This window comes from Carya illinoinensis, chromosome 4, assembly GCF_018687715.1.
Source record: "Carya illinoinensis cultivar Pawnee chromosome 4, C.illinoinensisPawnee_v1, whole genome shotgun sequence".
Taxonomy (NCBI): Eukaryota; Viridiplantae; Streptophyta; class Magnoliopsida; order Fagales; family Juglandaceae; genus Carya; species Carya illinoinensis.
The window spans coordinates 15,964,605-15,986,982 of NC_056755.1; the positions used below are offsets into that span (position 1 = coordinate 15,964,605).

At 35.3% G+C, this 22,378-nt stretch overlaps 1 protein-coding gene across 1 annotated transcript; it reads left to right on the plus strand.

Annotated features, from left to right (window-relative positions):
* Window positions 1–21,724: 21,724 nt before the first annotated feature.
* Window positions 21,725–22,027, plus strand: LOC122306286. Its single transcript, XM_043118719.1, has one exon. It carries the CDS (start codon window positions 21,725–21,727, stop codon window positions 22,025–22,027), a length of 303 nt encoding a protein of 100 aa, XP_042974653.1.
* The last annotated feature ends 351 nt before the right edge of the window (window positions 22,028–22,378 follow it).

Below are 22,378 nucleotides of genomic sequence, written 5' to 3' on the forward strand. Positions count from 1 at the left end.
TGAAGGCACGGAATAAACTTGGATTCATTGACGGATCCCTTCCTGTTCCAGACAAGGCTGCTGTTCTGTTTCCTTCTTGGAGTAAATGTGACACCATTGTGTTGTCTTGGTTACTTAATTCCTTGGCTTCGAAGATTGCTCAGAGTGTAATCTATGTTGATTCCTCTCGTGCAATGTGGCTTGAGTTGAAAGAACGTTTCTCACAAGGTAATGGACCTCGGATATTTGAATTGCAAACTGCTATTGCTGCATTACGCCAAGAGAAGAATGATGTTAGCACATATTTCACAGATTTAAAGGTACTATGGGATGAACTTTTGAATTATCAACCCTTACCTGTCTGTCATTGTCATGGTTGCACATGCAATTCTTCGAAGATTTTTGCACAAAATCATCACCAGACCTATGTTATGACTTTTCTCATGGGGCTCAATGATGTTTTTGATAATGTGAGAGGTCAAATCTTGATGATGGATCATTTACCTTCTATTAACAAGGCATTCTCTCTTGTTATACAAGAAGAGAGGCAGCGACTTGTTAGTCATCGTAATTCTTCTTTTGCCTCTGTTGAATCTGTTGCTTTGGCTGCTAAATCTGAGAATTCCTTTAGAAATTTTAAAGGAAATGCACGTAGCAGACTTCTTTGTAGTCACTGTGGACTTGCTGGACATATTGTTGACAAATGTTTTAAATTGCATGGATATCCCCCTAACTATAAGTTTAGGGATAAATCCAAAACTGGATCTGTCAATTCTGTTCAACAGTCCTCTATGGTTGCTGATAATTCATCCACAACTTTGCCTATCACTGTGGATCAATATCAACAATTGCTGGCTTTACTCCAACCATCCCCTGCTGTCACTCCTTCAGCCAATATGGCTTTGGTTCCTAATTTCTCAGGTAATCTTACTTCTTTCTGTTTTGCTGCACCTTTGATTGGATCATCCTCTTGGATAATCGATAGTGGAGCTTCAGACCACATGGTACATTCTTCTAGTTTATACACTACCCCACCTACTGCTATGTCATATTCAGTTCAATTACCAAATGGTACTTATGCTGATGTTACATACATTGGTGACATTATTCTGAGTCCCACCCTCACCTTAACCAATGTACTCTGTGTCCCCACTTTTTCATTCAATCTCATTTCTGTTAGCAAACTCACACAATCCTTAAACTGTTGTCTAATTCTTAAATCTGATAAATGCTTCTTGCAGGACCTAGTCACTTGGAAGATGATTGGGATGGGTGAATTGCACAATGCCCTATACAAGTTGACATCCACTTTCCCTGCTATACACATTGACAATTCTTCTTCTACTTGTGTTTCTGTCCAATCTAATGCAGCCTTGTGGCATTTTAGATTAGGACATTCATGTTTTTCTCGTTTACAGCTTTTGAATAAACACATTTCTGATTTGTCTTCTAAGTTTGATTCATGTACCACTTGTCCCATTGCTAAACAAAAACGCTTACCTTTTCCCATTAGCACTAATAAATCTACTGCTTCTTTTGATTTAGTGCACTGTGATATATAGGGTCCAATGTCAATTCTCACAAAAGATGGATTTAGGTATTTTCTTTCCATAGTAGATGATTTTTCTAGAGCTACTTGGATATACCTAATGAAGTCTAAGTCTGAGACCAGTTCTTTTCTGCAGTCCTTTTTTGTTCACATAGAAACTCAATTTTCTGCTCGCATAAAAGCCCTCAGATCTGATAATGGACCCGAATTTGCTCTCAAGTCTTTTTTTGCTTCTAAAGGGGTACTTCACCAATTGAGTTGTGTTGCCACCCCACAACAAAATTCAGTTGTGGAGCGTAAACACCAACATATTCTCAATGTGGCAAGGTCACTTCTTTTTCATGCCAAAATTCCTATATGTTATTGGGGAGACAGTGTACTTACAGCTGTCTATCTCATTAATAGAATTCCAAGTCCCCTTCTTTCCAATAAAAGTCCTTTTGAACTTTTATATAATAAAGTTCCTTCTTATTCACATCTTAAAGTGTTTGGATGCTTGTGTTTTGGCTCCACACTTTCTCATAATCGATCAAAGTTTTCACCTAGAGCTATCAAATCTGTTTTTCTAGGATATCCTTTTGGTGTTAAGGGTTATAAGTTGTTGAACCTAGAAACTCAGACATGCTACATTTCTAGGGATGTAGTATTTCATGAAGATGTGTTTCCTTTTGAAACCTCTTCCTCAACACCATTTCTGTCTCAACCTCAAAACACTTCTTCACTCCCACTTTCTGCTCCAAACTTTGACCTTCACATTTCACCTTCTACTTCTGATTCTATTCCCATTCTTGAACTTGAGACTTCTATTTCACAACCTACTCAGCTCGATCCTCCTCGAAGATCAACTAGAGAAAGACATCTTCCTTCATACCTTCAGTCTTATCATTGTCAACAGGCTGCCTTGCAATCTTTTCATCCCTCTCATCACCAAGCTGCTGGGTCTTCTTCTCAGATCACTTCTCATCCTCTCAGTAAGTTCTTGACCTATGACAAATTGTCTCATTCCCATAAGCATTTTGTTCTTGCCACCTCCACCTTCTTTGAACCCAAAACTTTTTCTCAAGCTATTTCCTATCCTGAGTGGAGAACTGCCATGCAATCAGAAATATCAGCCCTAGAGGAAAATCATACATGGGATTTAGTTCCTTTACCTGTTGGCAGCACCCTGTTGGTTGTAAGTGGGTGTATAAACTGAAGTTTAACTCAGATGGTAGTGTTGAAAGATGTAAGGCTCGATTGGTAACTAAGGGTTATACTCAATTGGAGGGTTTTGATTACCATGAGACCTTTAGTCCAGTAGCTAAGCTTACCACAGTTAGGCTATTTCTATCAATTGCTGCTGTCAAAAATTGGAACATTATTCAAATGGATGTGAATAATGCTTTCTTGAATGGTGACCTCCATGAAGAGGTTTATATGTCTCTGCCTCCTGGTTTTGACAGCAAGGAGGAGTCTAATCTGGTTTGTAAGCTTAAAAAGTCATTATATGGCTTAAAACAAGCTTCAAGACAGTGGTTTGCCAAGTTTTCTTCCACTTTGATAGCCACTGGTTTTACTCAATCGAAATCAGATTATTCCCTTTTCTCTAAGGTTGAAGGAAGCTCAATTATCATGCTTTTAGTCTATGTTGATGACATTTTAATAGCCAGCAATGATGTTGCTTCTATGGCTTCTTTAAAAGCATATCTGAATGAACACTTTAAGTTGAAAGACTTAGGCTCTTTGAAGTACTTTTTGGGTCTAGAGGCTGCTAGATCTTCTAAAGGGATACATCTTTGCCAAAGGAAGTATTCTCTAGAGATTATTGAGGATTGTGGTCTGCTTGGTTGTAAACCAGCAAATTCTCCAATGGAACAAAATCTGGTTCTTAATTCCAGTGATGGTGATGAATTGGAAGATCCTTCTCAATACAGAAGATTAATTGGTAGATTGATCTATTTGACTATTACAAGGCCAGATATTACTTTCTCTGTGCAAAAGCTAAGTCAATTTATGCATAAGCCTCGGAAACCACATATGGCAGCAGCTCATAGAGTAGTTCAATATGTCAAAAACACAATTGGTTTGGGCCTATTTTTCTCTACTGCTTCGACTGATCTTCAACTGAAAATCTATACAGACTCAGATTGGGCAGCTTGCCCTGACACTAGGAGGTCTGTTACTGGTTATACTGTATTCTTGGGTGATAATTTGGTTAGCTGGAAATCAAAGAAACAACACACCATTTCCAGATCTTCAGCAGAATCAGAATATAGGGCAATGGCAGCAGCTGTATGTGAAGTGATTTGGTTAAAAAATTTGTTGTCAGATTTTGGTGTCAATCATTCTCAAGCTGCTCTGATATATTGCGACAGTCAAGCTGCGATTCACATTTCATCTAATCCAGTTTATCATGAACGAACCAAACATATTGAGTTGGATTGTCACCTTGTAAGGGAAAAGCTACAAGATGGGGTTATCAAGCTATTTCATGTGAAGTCTAATAACCAAATAGCAGACATTTTAACCAAAGCTCTTGGATTGTATCAATTTAATCATCTCATTGGCAAGATGGGACTAGTAAATATATATAGTCCATCTTGAGGGGGAGTAATAAGTTTTACAATATAGAAGTTTTTCTATTTTCCTGCTTTTACACGTGTACATAGAAAGGCAGTTAACTTACTATTATTGTATTTTGCTTAGTGGGTTTGGAAACAGCTTTACAGCTCTGTATATAAAGCTACTGTAATCACAATTTTAATACACAGCAGAATATTCTTTTACTCTGAAAATTAGATTTCTTAACATCATTCTCTCCTTGCAAACAAGAGAGATTTCGTAAGTTTCATTCCTAATTTCCTCTAACTCATTAAGCTGAAACTTACGAACAGAGCAAGCTTTATTCACATCAAAATTAAATTGCTTAATTGCCCAATAAACTTTATGTTCCAATTCCATAGACAAGTGACAAGCCTTTCCGAAAATGAGTCTATATAGGGACATACCAATTAAGGTTTTAAAGACAGTACGGTATGCCCAAAGTGCATCGGTTAGTCGCAAAAACTAATTTTTGTAATTTGGGTTAACCATCTTTTCTAAACAAAATTTGATCTCCCGATTGGATACCTCAACTTGGCCACTTGTTTGGGGGTGATAACGGGTAGCAACCTTATGAGTAATACCATATTTTCGCATTAAGGTCTCGAAAGGTTTATTGCAAAAATGTTTACCCCCATCACTAATAAAGGCTCGAGGTATTCCAAACCTAGATAAAATATTTTCTTTCAAAAATTTCAACACAACTTTGTGATCATTTTTCTTGCATGGAACGACCTTGACCCATTTGGACACATAATCAACAGCTACTAAAATATAGAGATTGCCAAAAGAAACTGGAAAATGTCCCATGAAATTAATGTTCCAACAATCAAATATTTCAACAATCAAAATTGGATTTAATGGTATCATATTTCGGCGGATAATCCCTCCCAATTTTTGACATCGTTCACAAGTTTTACAAAATTTATGGATGTTTTTGAAAAGGGTAAGACAATAAAAACCACATTACAAAATTTTAAAAGCTATTTTCTTATCAGAAAAATGGCTACCACATGCCTCATTGTGACAAAAAAATATTACACTTTGAAATTCACTATCAGGCACACATCGTCTAATTATTTGATCCGAGCAATATTTAAACAAATATGGATCATCCCAAAATAATTTTTTTACCTCTACAAAAAATTTCTTCTTGTCTTGTTGAGTCCAAATGTGAGGAATTCACCTATAGCAAGAAAATTAGCAATGTCAACATACTAGGGCAATTGAGATATATTAAAAAGTTGCTCATCTGAAAATGTGTCTCTAAAAGGAACTATGTCCATTGAATCAGAAAGAACAAGTTTAGACAAATGATCAGCAATATTATTCTCAACTCATTTTTTATCTTTAATTATTAAATCAAATTCTTGCAACAAAAAGATCCATCTAAGCAACCTGAGCTTTGCATCTTTTCTAGCTAAAAGGTATTTCAACACAACATGATCAGTAAAAATAACAATTTGGGACCCAATCAAATAAGAACGAAATTTTTCAAGTGCAAAAATTACTGCAAGTAACTCTTTTTCAGTTGTTGAATAATTTATTTGAGCACTATTTAAAATTCTACTTGTATAATAAATAACACAAGGCTTTTTATCCTTACGTTGGCCAACACAGCACCAATAGCATAATCGCTAGCATCACACATAATTTCAAATGATAAATTTCAATCACGTGATTGCATAATTGGGTCTGAAATCAACATACCTTTTAGTTTTGTAAAAGCTAACTCACGATTTCCAGTCCACACAAAAGAATTTTTTTTTTTACAATAAATTGCACAAATGTCTAGAAATTACATTGAAGTCTTTAATGAACCTCCTGTAAAAACCTGCATGATCTAGAAAAGATCTAATATCCCTGATATTCTTTGGGATGAGCAAATTAGAAATTAATTTAATTTTGGGCTTGTTAGCTTTAATAACTTGAGAAGAGACAATGTGGTCAAGAACAATCCCTTGAGTGACTATAAAATGACACTTTTTTCAATTCAAAATCAAATTATTTTCTTTACATCTAATCAGCACTTTTTCCAAATGATTCAAACATTCATCAAATGAATCACCAAAAATAAAAAAATCATTCACGAATATTTCAACAAAACGCTCTACCTTGTCCCTAAATATGCCCATCATGCATCTTTGATATGTAACAGGAGCATTACAAAGTCCAAATGACATCTTTCGATATGCAAAGATACTAAATGGACATGTAAAAGTGGCATTTTTTTAATCCTCAGGAGCAGTCTCAATTTAGTTATATCTAAAATAACCATCTAGGAAATAATAAAATTTATAGCTTGCTATTCAAGGATTTGATCCATGAATGGTAGAGGAAAATGATCATTCATAGCGATAAAATTTAGTTTTCTGTAGTCAATGCACATACGCCAACCAGTAATAACTCTAGTTGGGATCAATTCATTATCAGCATTCTTAATTACAATCACACCAAATTTCTTAGGTACCACTTGTGTAGGACTAACTAACCCATTTGCTGTCAGAAATATGGTAAATGACCTCTACATCCAGAAGTTTCAACATCTCTGCTCTAACAACCTCTTTCATATTGAGACTTAGTCTAAGCTGCATCTCTCTAGAGGGTTAGCATTGTCCTCTAGATATATCCTATGGGTACAAATTAAAGGACTGATATCTTTGATATCAGCTATGGTCCATCCTATTGCTTCTTTGTATTCAATGAGAACACCAGTTAATTTTCTCTCCTGAATTTCATCCAGTTTTGATGAGATGACCACTGGTAATGTTTCTGCTTGGCCTAAAAAAGCATATTTGAGATCAGCAGGTAGAAGTTTCAAGTCGAGTTTTGGTGTTTACACACTTGAGGGGAGGGACACAATATCATCAGGTGGAAATTCCTCAAAATGTGTCCTCCACTTATCAATGTCCATTGTAAGAGTAGATTCTAACAAAAAATTTACAGATGCAAGTATAGAATCATCATCATAATTTTTACCATGAACCAAACACGCCTTCAGAGGATCAGAAAAAATTGACAAATCAAATTTATTTTGAACAAGAGTTTGGATCAAAGTCATTTCATGCACATCATCATCATCACCAGATTGTTTACAAACATTGAAAATATTCAACTTCAAGGTCATGTTACCAAAAGAAATTATCATCATACCACTCTTACAATTTATTAAAGTATTCGAGGTCGGAAAGAATGGTCTGCCTAAAATTGTAGGAATTTGAGTGCAAAATTTAAAGATAGGTTCAATGTCCAAAACAATAAAATCCACTAAGAAATCAAATTTGTCTACTTGCATTAACACATCATCAACTATCTCTCTTGGTATTTTTATTAAACAGTCAGCAAGTTGGAGTGTTACCTTGGTGGAATTAAGTTCACCAAGACCCAATTGCTCATATATTAAGTAAGGTAGGAGGAAAACATTAGCACCAAGGTCAAGTAAGGCTTTCTCATTTTTAAAATTTTCAATCACACAAGAAATTGTTGGACAACTTGGATCTTTATAGTTCAGAGGAGAATTATTTTGAAGTATGACGCTTACCTGTTCTATGAGAAAAGCCTTCTTTTGCACTATCATTGAATGCTTTACAAATCTTTAAAACATTTAGCTTAAGATGGAATCTGTTTAATCACATCCAATAAAAGAATGTTAATTTTCACTTGTTTGAAAATCTCAAAAAATGTCTACATTTTGAACCAATTATGAGAATGTTACAACCTTTGGGGAAAAGAAGCAGGTATTGGGGCTTTTACAAGCATAGCCAACTCAACCTTGTCAAGTTCATTTTTGAAATTTGAAGAATTGTTGGTTTCATTAGCTTTTATTGAAATACTCTTATAAATTGTTTTTCTATTGCGTAGAGGGGTGATGGACTTGGCATGTTCAAATTTTGAATCATAAAGATTTGAATTTCTTACCTCAAATTGCCTTTTGGGATTCGACTAAGATTGAGTAAGAAACTTACCCTTTTCTTGAGCGTGCGGTGCAGAGGTCAAGTCGCCAATAGAACTTCTCATCTCATTAATGACCTGCATTATCTGAGTGTTAACATGGGCGTGCAATGCATAAAGTTGTCTGATTTGAATTGGACTCATTCCTCCAACTAAAGTTGGGGTGATTTCTCCTTCTAGGATTATATGAATAAGGGGAAGAAATGGTCTTTATAAGAATTCATGGCATTTGTTTGTTTGTGCAATACTTTTTTAAAAGCTAGGATTGTTGGACAATCCTGAGTTAGGTGTCTACTGATCATACATATGTCATAATTTTCTTCTTCTTTTTCAATGGCCTTAACCAAATTTACCTTCTTAAGTTCCAAGGTCTCGACTTTTCTTGTCAAACTTGTTATCTTAGCGTTCACATCATCATTTCCTTTAAGAACATACATACCCTCTTGAAATATGGCATTAGGTTTGAACTTATTTGATCGATCAGAACAATCTATGTTATCCCAGGATTGGGTATTTCTAGCCAATTGGTCAAAATATTTATTTAAAAATTCACCATTACACTTTATTTCTACAAACTAACACATTTGAGATGTTAAATTTTCATAGAAAAAACTAATGGTGCGCCAAATCTCATAGCCATGATATAAGAAAGTTAACAATAATTCCTTAAAACGCTCCCAACACTGAAAAAATGTTTCATTTTCTTTTTGAGAAAAATTCATAATGTTTCTGCAAAGAGTATTGGTCCTGTGAGTAGGAAAAATTTTTTTCAAATATTCTCTTCGCATTTCTTGCCATGTGCCAACAGATCTTGGTCTCAAAGAATTAAGTCAATTTTTAGATTTTTCCTTCAAAGAGAATGAGAACAATTTTAATCTAACAACATTATCATTGACAGTTTGGTTTTGTAAAGTTGTACAAACCTCTTCAAATTCTTTCAAATGCAAATAAGGACTTTCTGAGTCTAAACCACGAAACTTGAGAAGTAATTAAATTACTCCTGGTTTTAAATCAAAATTCCTCATATTCGTAGGAAAAACCATGCAAGATGGAGTACTTGTCCTTCTTGGACGCAAATACTGATGCAAAGTTCTCATTGGTGGATTATTTTGTGCTTCCTTATTTTCGAGTTTATCATAAACACTATGATTGTCAGCTATGGTGTCAAAATGATTTTTGGAATCACCAGACAACCTATCAACTAATTCTTCTACAATAATTTCATCTTTCCTCAATCTACCAGTGTGATGCCCCCAAATCCCCACGCACGGATACGGGGAAATCGAGACGTCCGGATGGTGACAACCTGGGTCACCACCCTAACGACGGGTGCCAAGTGTGTGCAAAGGCAACATATGTGCACGAAGAAACACACAGCGGATAACGAAAGTCATATAACTAAGTACCAGAATTTCTTCTTAACGTAATACAAGCTGTTTAAAACATACATAAATAAAATATTACATAACACAAATATAGTTTTAAACCAAATTATAAAGCATAACATCAGCAACCCAGCGGAGCCGCATCCTCGGGCCCAGCCTCCTCCTCCTCATCCTCAAAACCTGCGTCAAAAGCTACGGAACCAAAAATGGTACCGCAGGTAAGTAAAACCCAAACACCACCAGATAAAAACACATAGAACTCAAACAACATGCATAAAGTGATGCCAATGCGCAAAACCCATAAAACATAATTTTCCACACACGCCAAAAATTCCATTTGGCCCAATAACACATCTTTTCCAAAAACCACGCCAAAAGTCACATTTGGCCTCTATAACCGTCTCAAACCAAAATCCATTTTATCCGTATGCGCCATGACCTCCCCTAGGGGTCATCCGCACACCCTGGCTCCAGTGCCACACCGCAGAGTACCACCACGCATGTGACACCTAACGAGCGATGCTCAGTTCCACGCCCCGCGTGTTCGTAGCCAAGCATCCTCTAGCCCTCGCCAGCGAAGGGTCACGGAGTCGGTACGTAGAGCGATGTCTGGTTCCGCGCCTGGCGCGTTCGTAGCCAAGCAACCCCTAGCTCCCGCTCCCGTCGTCACCTAGCGACAACTCAGGGGACATCACTCAGTTTATTCCGCTCCCGAGTGACCAGAGGAGCTCCACCGGGATAATACCCCATCCCGGCTTGGGGTCGTGATACACACGCACCCGTAAGTCCACTTACGCCAATACACAGGCTTTTCACACTTAAACAAAAACACAGGTGCATGCACCATGTAATGTCATATCAATGCACAAAAAAAAAATAACCAACTAACATATATCAATAAAACAAGCAACTCCGTCCTCCATCCATCTGACCCTCGAACTCTTCGGACTCAGTCCGGAATCAACCAACCAGCAGATAAAATAATTGAAAGCGCAATATATATTTAAATCTGAAAATAGGGTTTGAAAAATACTTACAGCGCTATATGGTATTTTTAGAAAACACTCGGCGTTGCAAACGGCGGAGGAAAAGCAACGTAACAGTGAAAATTCACTGTGGCCGTGGGTTGCAAAATACCCACTTTTGAACGGGGACAAACCAGGGCTTGGGATTGATAGGGAATGGTCTAAGGATGATTATGAAGCTATTGGAAGTGGTGGTTGGCCATGGGTGGCGGCAGAAACAGCGGAGAGAGGCCGGATTTCCCAAAAAGGAAAACTAGCTCATGGGAGCTGTTCCGGTGACTATTGGAGGCCGAAAATAGGTGGGTCAGGATGGCAAGGGACCGGTGATGAAGTGGTGAAGAAATGGTGGCCGGAGGTGGAGCGACGTCGGCAGATTGAGGCAAAAACCGTGGGGGCTTTAAGGGTGTTTTCTGGCCAAACGACTGGCCGGATGGGGCTGGAATTTGGTGGGGGGTTGCGCTGGAGGGAGGGGATTCGAACGGTATGGGCAGTGTGCCGCACGGCGGCCGGACGGCGGCGGGTCGAGGGCAGAAAGCAGCTCCAACTTGGGAGAGAGAGAGAGAGAGAGAGAGAGAGAGAGAGAGAGAGAGAGAGAGAGAGAGAGAGAGAGAGAGAGAGAGACGGGGTCGACGCGCACGGGGAAGAAAGAAAAAAGAAGAAAAAGAAAAGAAAGAAAAAGAAAAAGAAAGAAGAAAAAGAAAGAGAAAAAGAAAAAAGGAAAAAAGAGATGTAGGAAAAAAGATGAGGTCTAATCCTCATTCCGAGAAAACAAAACAAAACAAATCTGTCGAAACGAGATTAAAAATAGTAAAACGACTAAAATAAAATAATTAAAACACAACATCAAATAATTTAAAACTAATTTTAAAACGCAATAAATTAAAATAATTAAACTAATATTAATTAAAATAAAAACAACCCTTCAGTGAAAATACACGCAAAAGCGGGTCATCACAACCAGTTTGATCATGTTGCCACGAGATCATTCATCATAGAGGCTCAAGTACATTCAAAAACACTAAAAAGTATTGATAAGTCTCAAAATTAATTAATACATGAAACACCTAAAGTCTTCTATTCTAACAAACAAATGCAAAATAAGCAAGAAAATAAAAAAGAATGGAACGAGATTACCAAATGTTATGAATAAAGCAATGCTATTCGATCTCTTTCCCGACAAAATAACAAAACTCATACCTACAAAAATAAGAAAAAGTTAGCAAAAGATTACTATTATTTTTTTTTCTTCTTTTCTAACAAAAAATCTTATCACACTTTGCAATCCTCAGCAACGGTGCCAAAAACTCATTGCGCCTAAATTTTGACACAACTAGTGAACCAAAAATTTAGAGCAGTTTTACCTGTAAGTATATAGGTGTTATAATACCTAACAGGGCCGAATCCACAATGATTGACTTATTGATAAGAAAAATAAACTCAAACAATGAAAAGAAATTAGTAAAATATTTTTAAAGTCGCACAATAAAACTAAAATAGTAAAATAAATTGATATAGAGAATAACTAAAGTTTCAAGAATCCGTCTAATAATTTAGAATATTGTTTCCAATCGATTTACTTCAATCAAAGTAGAATAATGATTCTGTTTAATTGAAAGATATAGCATTTAAGGTAAAAATAATAATTACTAATGATTAAGCATAAACAATTGATGGTTAAGACACTCACAAACCCATTTGAACATCACAGGGATTTTTCAAACATTCAATGTATTCAAAAATCACAATGAATTAAGATAAATATATAGATAATCAAAATATTAAATAATAAAACCATTCAATTGATCAAGCTCATAATATAAATTTTATCGATGATCGAAACAATATCTAAACCATTAGACTTCACCTCTAACCTCAGTACAAACGATTTAGCCAACCATGTTCATCACAAGAGTCATGGAAATCAAATAAATATTCTCCATCAGAAAACTAAAATAAAATACAAGAAAACAGCCACAAGAGAGCAAAGATGTAGAGAAAGAACAAGCTCAATCAAAAACTAACTCCTTTCTCGTCAAACGCCTAGCCAGCACGTCTCGTCTCCCTCCGTTTAGAAACCCAGCTCGCATCGCCCACTAGAAATTCCAAAAAAAAAAAACACAAGTCTCCATCCCACTCCTCTCCACAAATACCAGACCTTAGCAACCAAGAAAAGCTCATAGTCTTCTGGTTTCACCAGCGCTACCCAACCAAAAATCCAAAAGAAAAATGAAAATCAAAGCTCTCTCTCTCTCTCTCTCTCTCTCTCTCTCTCTCTCTCTCTCTCTCTCTCTCTCTCTCTCTCTCTCTCTCTCTCTCCAGAAGCCCCCAAACGAAAAGTAAGTCTAATGCTCCAGAGAAAACTCTTTTCCTCTCAGCCTTCCAGTCCCTTCAAGTCTGTCCAGTAACTACCCGTGTTTTTCCTTCTTTCGCCTCTTCAGTCTGTGCCTTCCGTTTGTCCACTAGCCAAAAGTCTCCCCCCCTCTTGGGTTCGTAAGTTTCCTCACGAAAAACTGCTTCCTGCTTTTTTTTTTCTGTTCAGTCAGAAATTTCCTCCCACATGATGCCTCTGCAGAACAGTTCCAAAACGAGAAAATAGAAACTGATGTCTTTCCCTTTTGAATATTTCACTGCATGTTGAACATAGAAAGGCAAGGAAGGGGAAAAAGAAACTGAAGCTCCTTTCTCCATAAATCACTCATTCCGTTTCCCAAAAGCTCCATTTTCGTAAGCCCCAAAAAGAAATAAAATTTCTGCTCGTCTGGCCTTTTCTCTTTTGTCTAGGGTCCTCTCCTCAAGTTCGTCTATCAGTTGCAAGTCTTCCGTTTCTTTTCTCCCTGGTACAAGCATGTTGTTCCTTTTCTTTCCCTTGAAGTGGCCCTCCTCAAACCTGCCTCCAAAGTCTGCTTTTTCCTCTCCAAAGCTCTAGACGTGTTCTGTTTTTCCTACCTTTGGAAAGCATATGCAGAACTCTCCCTTTTAGTATGCAGAGCAGCTCCCAAGAAGTAAGGCTTAAAAAAAATAGAAACCATAAAAATAATAGAGCAAAAAAAAAGAAAAAAAAAAAAAACAAGACTAGAATATTAAAAATGTATTGTGCATGTAAAGACTTATTGCCTAATTAAATCATAGGTTATAAAATTAAACATAAATCATGATATTAATCAATTCCAATCACAACTTGGATTTTTGCCTATTAACTATTTTTCATCTAAAACCAACAATATTGTAATAAAATAATTAAAATGTATTGGTTTTAAATGTATGAAATATGCAATATTTCAGCTCAATCATATATAATGATTTGGAAAAAACTCTTGAGTTTTAAAATATGAATGTTAGCAAAAAGATAAATTATTCAAAATTGTACAATATGATTGTTGGTAAGAGATGGATTTGTTAAAAATATTACTGTTAGGAAGAGACAGATTTTTATAATACTACAATTAGGAGGATATATATATATATATATAATATCTAAATATGGATTTTGAAAAGGTATTAATTATAAAAAAAATTAATAAAAAATGAAGTTTCCAAAATATTAATAAAAAATTATTTAAAGAGAATAGAAAAAGTATGAGATGTATGTTGTTCTAAAAAGTTATGTAGTTAAACTAAAGAAAACCACTATTTAGCTATAAAGTTTTAAACAACCTAATGTGAATGCTCTAAAAATTAGGGTAAATAAATTGTAATCAAGGAAAAGGGGACTTGGTTGAGTAACGCAACATCTATTGGCAATAAATATAGGATTTAGATTCTATACAAGAAATCTAGAGTTTTATATAATGAAAGAGATTGAGATATAAAGCAAGCCTTTGTACTATTAATTGAGTAGTTAATGATACTTGAAGAATACACTCAACTAAATACTATGGAACACATTTTACACGTCTATCTACTATATTAGACACTAATAAATTAGTAATTGTTAATAATTCATACTAATAATTAAATTTAGGAAAAAGCTATTTTGCCACCCGAGCGGTACTGCTCAAGTGTACCGCTCGAGAAAAAAATAATTTTTTCTATTTTTTTTTACTTAGTGATTAAGAAAGAGATTTTAAGTGTATTGGTATATATATATTTTTTTTTTACTTAATGATTAATAAAGTGATTAAAAAATTGTGAAAAGAAAATTGAAAAAAAAAATTTTACACTAGGCAGTAAGCCCAGCGGTAAAGGTGGGGCGGCAGAGTAGCCCCACCCTTAAATTTATTGTTGAAATAATTATAAATAAATAAAAAGACTTATGGCTAAAATAAGATTAAAATTAAATTTAGGGTTTTAAAAAACAAGGTTTGGTTTAGGGAGAAAAGGTCCAAAACAGGATTTAAAAAAATGAAGGTTTAGCATTAGAAGCCCAAAGGGTCAAAACTGCAACAATCAAGGCCCAAGGGCCGAAACACTCACTTACTTAGACTCAAAATGGTGTCATTTTTAGAGGGGAGAAAAAGGCTCCATTTAGAATAGTTGTAAGTTAGGGTTCCCAAACTCCCCCCACCTTCTCTCGCGACCTTAGACACTCTTAATCTCACGCTCAAGTAACTCACTTTGACCCTTGTGATTGTCATAAACTCACAATTTCTCCTGAACTGCCCCTGGCCTTCACTGTTGACCCCACTATCTCCTGTCGGCGGCTCCTTCTCCTCCAGGCATCCCTAGCATCTCCCATATCGGTATTTTTTCAAAAACTTAGATCTTTGATTTTCTTTCTATTTTGTTGTTCCTATTTAGATTTACTTTCTATGGCTTTAATTTACTTTATATGGCTTTGATTTTCTTTCTATTTCGTTGTTCTTATTAGATTTACTTTATATGGCTTCAAATCTTTGATTTACTTTCTATGGCTTTGATTATCTTTGGTCAACAATAAGAAGGTTAGGACTACAAGTCCAAATTTGGAATACTGATAGTTTAAGGTTCCTTTTGGATAGTGAAAGTATTTTATCTCATCTCATTTCATCATTATAATTTCTCTAAATTTTTACATAAAATATAACAAACAATTCAACTTTTTTAAATCTCAAAATAATAATAATATTAAAAAATAATATTCTAACAATATTTTATTTAGCTTTCAATTTTCATCTAAAATTATCTCATCTTATGTCACTATCCAAACCGCACCTAAGTGTTCTAGAAGCCTGGGTTGCATTGTTTAGTTGTTTTCAATATTATTTTGCAAGTCCACCAACTAATATTGTAAATCATTCAAATTAGACTTTGGAAATAACAACACCGTAAGGTGTGCCATGCATGTTTCTCTCCATATTTGTTTCCTCCATGTTCTTTTGGTCTTTATGCTCTCGTTAAGGTGTGTGGCTATTGATATGGCTCGCTATTCTGAGTTTATTTATGCAATTCTATGATGAGTTACTTCATATTAGTGTATCATTATTTAAGCAATTGTAGAACCACAGCATCATCATTGCTAGTGACTTGATTTTTTTGTTGATTCTAACATTTAAATGGGCTTTATATTTGTATTTTTATTTTTTCATTGAAGAATACTTGTAGTTTTAATAAAAAAGTGGAGTAGAGGTTGGAGTTTAGTAGTTTCCAAAATTGATAGTTTTCCGTCCATGGGTAGAGATTGGAGTTAGACAATTCAAAAATCGAGTCACACCTGTAAACCAAACCAAACTGAACCAAAACAGAAAAACTAAAAGTTACAGTTTTTGTTTTGGTGATGAATCTGATCGTATCAGTTCTTAGATTTCCAAAACCTGTTTATATCGGTTTGGTTCTAAAACATGTCTAAAATAGGATCGAACCGATTACACCCCTAACTATATGTTGATGCATTTTTCTGATATGGTCAGAGCCCAACAATATGGTTGAATGAACATGATGATGGTTGAGCGTTGATGCGGTGCACAAATGCTCATCTATGAAATAAATAATAAATAAAGCATATAAAACACAAATAAAGAGATAGACATAGAGATTTATGTGATTCAACATAAAGCCTACGTCCACAAATTATTTTGAGTGTGAAATCCACCATGCTTGATGATTGTATAATCTCTCATAACCTCACATATCTATCAATACAATGGCTGAAATTAGGGTTTTAAGGGAAGTTGAGGAAGACAAATTTCTTCTATAGAGAAAAAAATCTTAGGAGCCTCTATGTGTTGAGAAATCGTAGAGAATGTCGAGATTTGTAGAGATTCTCTCCTTTTATAGGGGTTCCTTCCTTCTTTAGAGCATGCGATTTCTACGTTACTTATGCCACTTTCACATTTTTTGTGTCTGGGTCAACTTCTTTTCTCTTTATCTCTTCTTTACCTTATCTCTTATCTTTATCTATTTCTTATCCTATCTCTTGTTTTTATCTTTTCCTTTACTCTTGGTGATGGGTTTCCAATGGGCTGGACCATGTTCCTATTATATCCAACAGATGCTTGCAATTCTTAAGGTTGATTTGCCCCACAAGAAGGCCTTGAGAATCGTCAAGTTAATTCTAAAGGAGATAGTTTATGAAAATTGTAGAAGATAAATTTTGGGACCTTGTCCCTAGTTCTCTGTTTTTTTATAATGCAACGAAGCTCTATAAGGGCAAACCCCAATAAGACTTGAGAAATTCATGGTAAGGGCCCTTGAGGATGGGCCTTTAAGAAGTTTGTTTGTATAAGTGTTTGCCTAATAATTGAGCATACTGATGGTTGTGTGTATGTTTGCGATGTTTGATATGGCGAGATGCGTGCTCAACTGTGATGTTGTGGCGAGAGGTTTGAGTGCTTGATTCTAGGACAACCTATGGGTGGAAATTCGTGTTTGTGGGTAATGTTCGTGTTATGTCAAGTCATGGGCATTCAACTATTTGGCCAACCTAAAACTGACCCATTAAGATAAATGTATCAAAGTTTCAAACTCAAACCTGACCCATTTAAATAACAGGTCGTGTCTTGTCACCTATGTTGACCCATTGAATAATTTTTCATGTAAATGTCTTAAACTAACACACATAACCCATTTGACATGATTAACATAATTTTACATAAAAACTCAAACATATATTTATTAGTCAAAATATATAAAAGAATAATAAGACTACCTACTAACAAAAAAAATCAATATATTTCAAATTTTTACCTATAAAAAACTAATATTACAAACTCTATAATAACAAATATGAGTATAGGTCTAGAATTATAATCCCAATAATAAAAACGTAAGCATATTGAGGATTATCAATATTACACCCTAACAATGATAAGATTGTACTTTTGAAATAAAATCTAAACCAATTATTGCGAGTTGATTTTGGGTTAAGGGGTTGACCCGTTATTGATCTATTTATTAATCGTGTTTTAATAGATCAACCCCTTTTTACCCAAAACTATTTATATCAAACTCAAATCTACTAATTTCATATTTTGATCATGTTGAATTCATGGGTCATATCACATATTACCACCCCTAGGACAGCCTAGCCATTCTGAGAAGTTTTCACCAAAGACCCAAACCAATTAGTGTAAATAATCCAAATCACAAGTTTGAGACTTGAAAACTTAAACCATTTTACTGGAGTCTTGTGAGGGCTCAAGGTGCTTAGGTGAGAATAGAGGGCGACCCTGCCCTGGTGATAATGAAGATTCAACACACTTACATGAGTGCTCTAGGCCAGTCTTTGTTGCTTAGAAGAGCCTTATAGCTTGGGTAGGGCATTGTTTCTTGTGAAATTCTTGTTGCTCAAAGGGTTCATTTGTTGGTCGGGAGGAGCGTTGTAGGTCCAAGCGAGCGTTATTGGTCAGGGTAAGTGTTGTTGCTCAACGTGTGCCTTTGCTCTGGTGCGAATAAGGACCTGAGGTGCCCAAGTGGTGCTCAAAGGCAACCCCATAGTTAATGTTGTAGGTTAGGTGGATGGTTTCTGAGCTTTTTGTCTAGTGGGAGTTTATCATAATTTTGCATTCTCTTGGTTTCTTTATTTACCTTGGAGCTCTTGTTTGGGAAGTGGATTATTTGAACTTACTATTGGTTAAGACCGGTGAGCATAGTGCGTTCCTCTTATTCATCCAATTGGATTCTTGTGGAATCTTGAGGATTTTGTAGGGAAAATCTCCAAAAACTAAATTTGTTAGCAAAAATAAAATTTAAATAGTAAGGTTAAGGGAATCAAACCCAAGCCATTTGCCTACCACTTTAGATTTTCCAATGTTTCTCTGGCAAAGAGTGGTTGCCAAAGAGCTGCTCATGTGTCTTTTTATTGTTCTTGAGATTTTAGTAGTCTTGGCGCTTTGTACCAAGAATAATTGTTTCGGGTGGACCATTGAGTTGCTACTTTCAATTTTAGCTTAAATTTTCCATTGCTAAGTGATTTTTGCACAATGGAAGTTGCATGCCTTTAACTGATTTTTGTTGAGACTTGTCCCACTTATCTGTGCTCTTTATATTGCTTGCAAGTATTAGGAGTCGTGGTTGAGCCTAGGCATGTGAGCAAAGTGGTCGTTTATCCTCTTGTCCAACTTTGTGTTCTCGTTGCTCAATTCTTGAATTTTTGTCTTTGGTGTGCTTTAGAGGGAAGCATATTGACTATTTATCCTTGTGTCCCATTTGTCTCACTTTGACTCTAGCTGCTTTAGGCAACAAATTTCCAAGTGGTGGTCCAATCCTCCATGGGACTAGGGTGAGCACCAACATAGTCGGAGTTGGATTCCCCTAAGACTCCGACTGGATTCCCTTAAACCCGACTCCAACTCTGACTCCGCGACTCCGACTCAGAGCTGGAGTTCAAATTTAAACTCTGACTTCGACTTGTGTAGGCTTCGATCCAACTCCGACTTGTCGGACCAGAGTCAAATCTGGACTTGTTTTGAACATTTCTTTTTAGCTTCATATTTAGCCAACTTTTTAAAAAAATATATATATTTTTTGGGCTTTCAAATTTTAATTTTTCCAAAAAATAAAAAACTAAACTAAATCATTCACTACTAATTATCTAACCTATTTTTATATTAGACTTATACAATAGTGTCTAATTACATTTTATCATACTACATATTATATCTAGTGTCTAATTACATATTATTATACAATAGTATTATGTGTTATTAACTTATTATGTTTAGACTTATTTCTATACTAGTGTTTAACTTATTTCTATACTATACTTATACTATAATGTCAAATTATATGTTATTATATTATAGTATTTCATGTTATTATATTATACTAGTGTCTAACTTATTTATAACTTATTTATACACTAGACTTATTTCTAATATCTAATTACATGTTATTATACTAATATCTAACTTATTTCTAACTTAATCATAAACTAGATTTTCTTGTGTCTAATTACATGTTATTATATTTTAGTAAATTAGTATTTTGTGTTATTAACTTGTTATACTAGGTTTATTTCAATATTAGTGTCTAACTTATTTCTATAATTGATTATGTATAGTAATAATACTATGATGTTTATATATACTAAACTATTATTAGTTTATTTGCATTATAGTATAAGTATTATTATTTTATAATAAGTATCTCATAATAGTATATTATTGAATTTAATATATAAGTTCTAGTTATATAACTAAATAAATATACTACTATATATAATAAATATATAAATAAATGCATATTTTTATAATACATGTACAATATCGGAGTCAGATTCAGAGGGCAAAGTCAGAGTCGGTCTAGCGACACCTTCTACTCCGACTAAAAAACAATTAAAAAACACTCTGATTCCAACTCCGTTTTGTCAGAGTCAAAGGGGAGCCGAAGCGGAGTTGGAGTCGGAACCGGATTTTTGAATTTTTGTGTAGCCCTACATGAGACAATTATGATGGGTTCACTACGATGGATGAGTTGCATGATCATGCCATGTTCAACTCCTTTGTGGCGAGCATAGCTTTTGTGGGCAAGCAAAGGTGAGGGCAGCAAGCAATACTCAAGGCACCAAACTCCTATGTGGCGAGCAAAGCTTTTGTTATTGATGGCATGGTCTAGGCATGTTGAACAGAGACATATCATGAGGTTGGGTGCCACGATCGTTGGAGCAAGGCAAGAGGTCTCGACGTCACATATGCAACATATGATGTGCCCTGTTTTGGTTGGAGGGAGGCTTGTTGTTGGGGAGTAGGACTTGGGGTCGACATTGTTTGTGGCTGAGGAGGTGAAGTGGAGGAGGTGCTTCTGCCGAATCTGGTGAAGTGCTGCAACTTGAGTGGTGATTCACATATTTCTTATGGTTTGATATGAAAGTTTACATTTATGAGTTGTTCTAGGGTGAAATTCATTATGGTTGATGATTGTACATTCTAATAACTTTACATATCTTTCAATACAATTGATGAAATTTAAATTTTGAGTGAGGTTGGAAACAAGGCCTTCCTTCTAGCGAGAATAAGTCTTGACAACTTCTCTATGCTTTTCGCATCAACAGCCCATGGGTTTGGTCCACGGTTAATGAGAAAACCACTAAGAGCGGAGTTCGCGTCATGGGCAGTTGTCTAGAAGAAAAACTTGATCTTGATGTGACTTATCAAATACTTTGCCCATTGTTAAATCGTCTCTCAGAAGTCAGAACGGTTATGGGCCTCTTGGGTCGTTAGTTCTTAAAAAGGCTTAAACTAGCCATCTCATCAAATCTTATTTTTAATATAAACAAATTATGAAAAAATATTAATTTTTATCTGGATTTTGTTATCTTCAAATATATCAATTGATGTGTTTTATTTTAAATAAATTTTATTAAAATAAATTTAAATATAAAATATTAATTTGTGTAATTACATACGATAAAATCTAATATAAAAATTAGTTTTATTTTTTTTTTTGCACCAATAAATTGGGATTTAAAATTTTTCTACCTTATAATTCCAGTTACACTCGTTGATGGGACATGACATTTTAAATAATTTTAGACATAATCAAATTAATATTATTTTAATATTAAAATCCACCATTAACAATGGATAAAAAAAATTATCTTTCTCATCCTAAATCATACACGTTGATGTGGCACATTTTAAGTGATTTTAAGCGTTAATTACTTTAAACATTTCTCAACTTATTTTCCAGTCCAATCAAGGAGTTACCCATCTCATTGTTTGCTTACGCTCTCAGGCACTCCCATCTCTTGTGCATGCTTTCAAACTAACTAGCGAGAATGCAGCATACGTGAACACCACCTTACAACTTCTACATGCATGTTTGCCTGATCAGATCTCTCTTTTTCTTACAGTGCGCGCGCGACTGAAGATTGGTACATAGCCGGCTCGCTCTGGAGATCAATGAGGTTGGTCGTGGAGAACTTAACAGGAACTCTATTCTACATCCAAGTCGGCAACGATGCCACACTTGCCGATCTAAAGAGGGAAATTGAGGCCCAGCAGGAGCTCCCCTTTCACCGTCTGATCCTGATGCTTGACACCAATCATACCCCTCTGATGACCAGTACTGATGAAGATGGCGTTTTGCTCATGGATTGTGGGGTTAAAGATGGGTCACATATTTATCTCTTTTTCAATCCCCTTGATGATGCATCCACCCAAGATCAGTTCGTGTTCTCTTGGCCTGATTCTCTCTTGGGTTAGCTAGCTAGATAGAACCTGTTCCTTTGCCGAACAAAATGGAAGAAAAGGCAACGTATATTGACTTGTTCGTTTTCTTTTTTTTGTTTTTATTTACAATTGTTTATGTTATTTTGATCAAATGGAAGAGAATCACTTGTTCATACAAAGAGAGATCAGTAGTAATGTACTAAAAGAATAACTAGCTACAAGAATCATGTATAAACTGATAATATATATATATATACCGGCCAGTTGCAATTATATATGAGTTTCTTCTTCTTTCTTCCCACTATTAATTTTCATTGACATAAATGCTAGGATTGGCTTTCTAAGAAATCAATGTCTGTTATCGTCTAAGTCTTGAAAAAAATA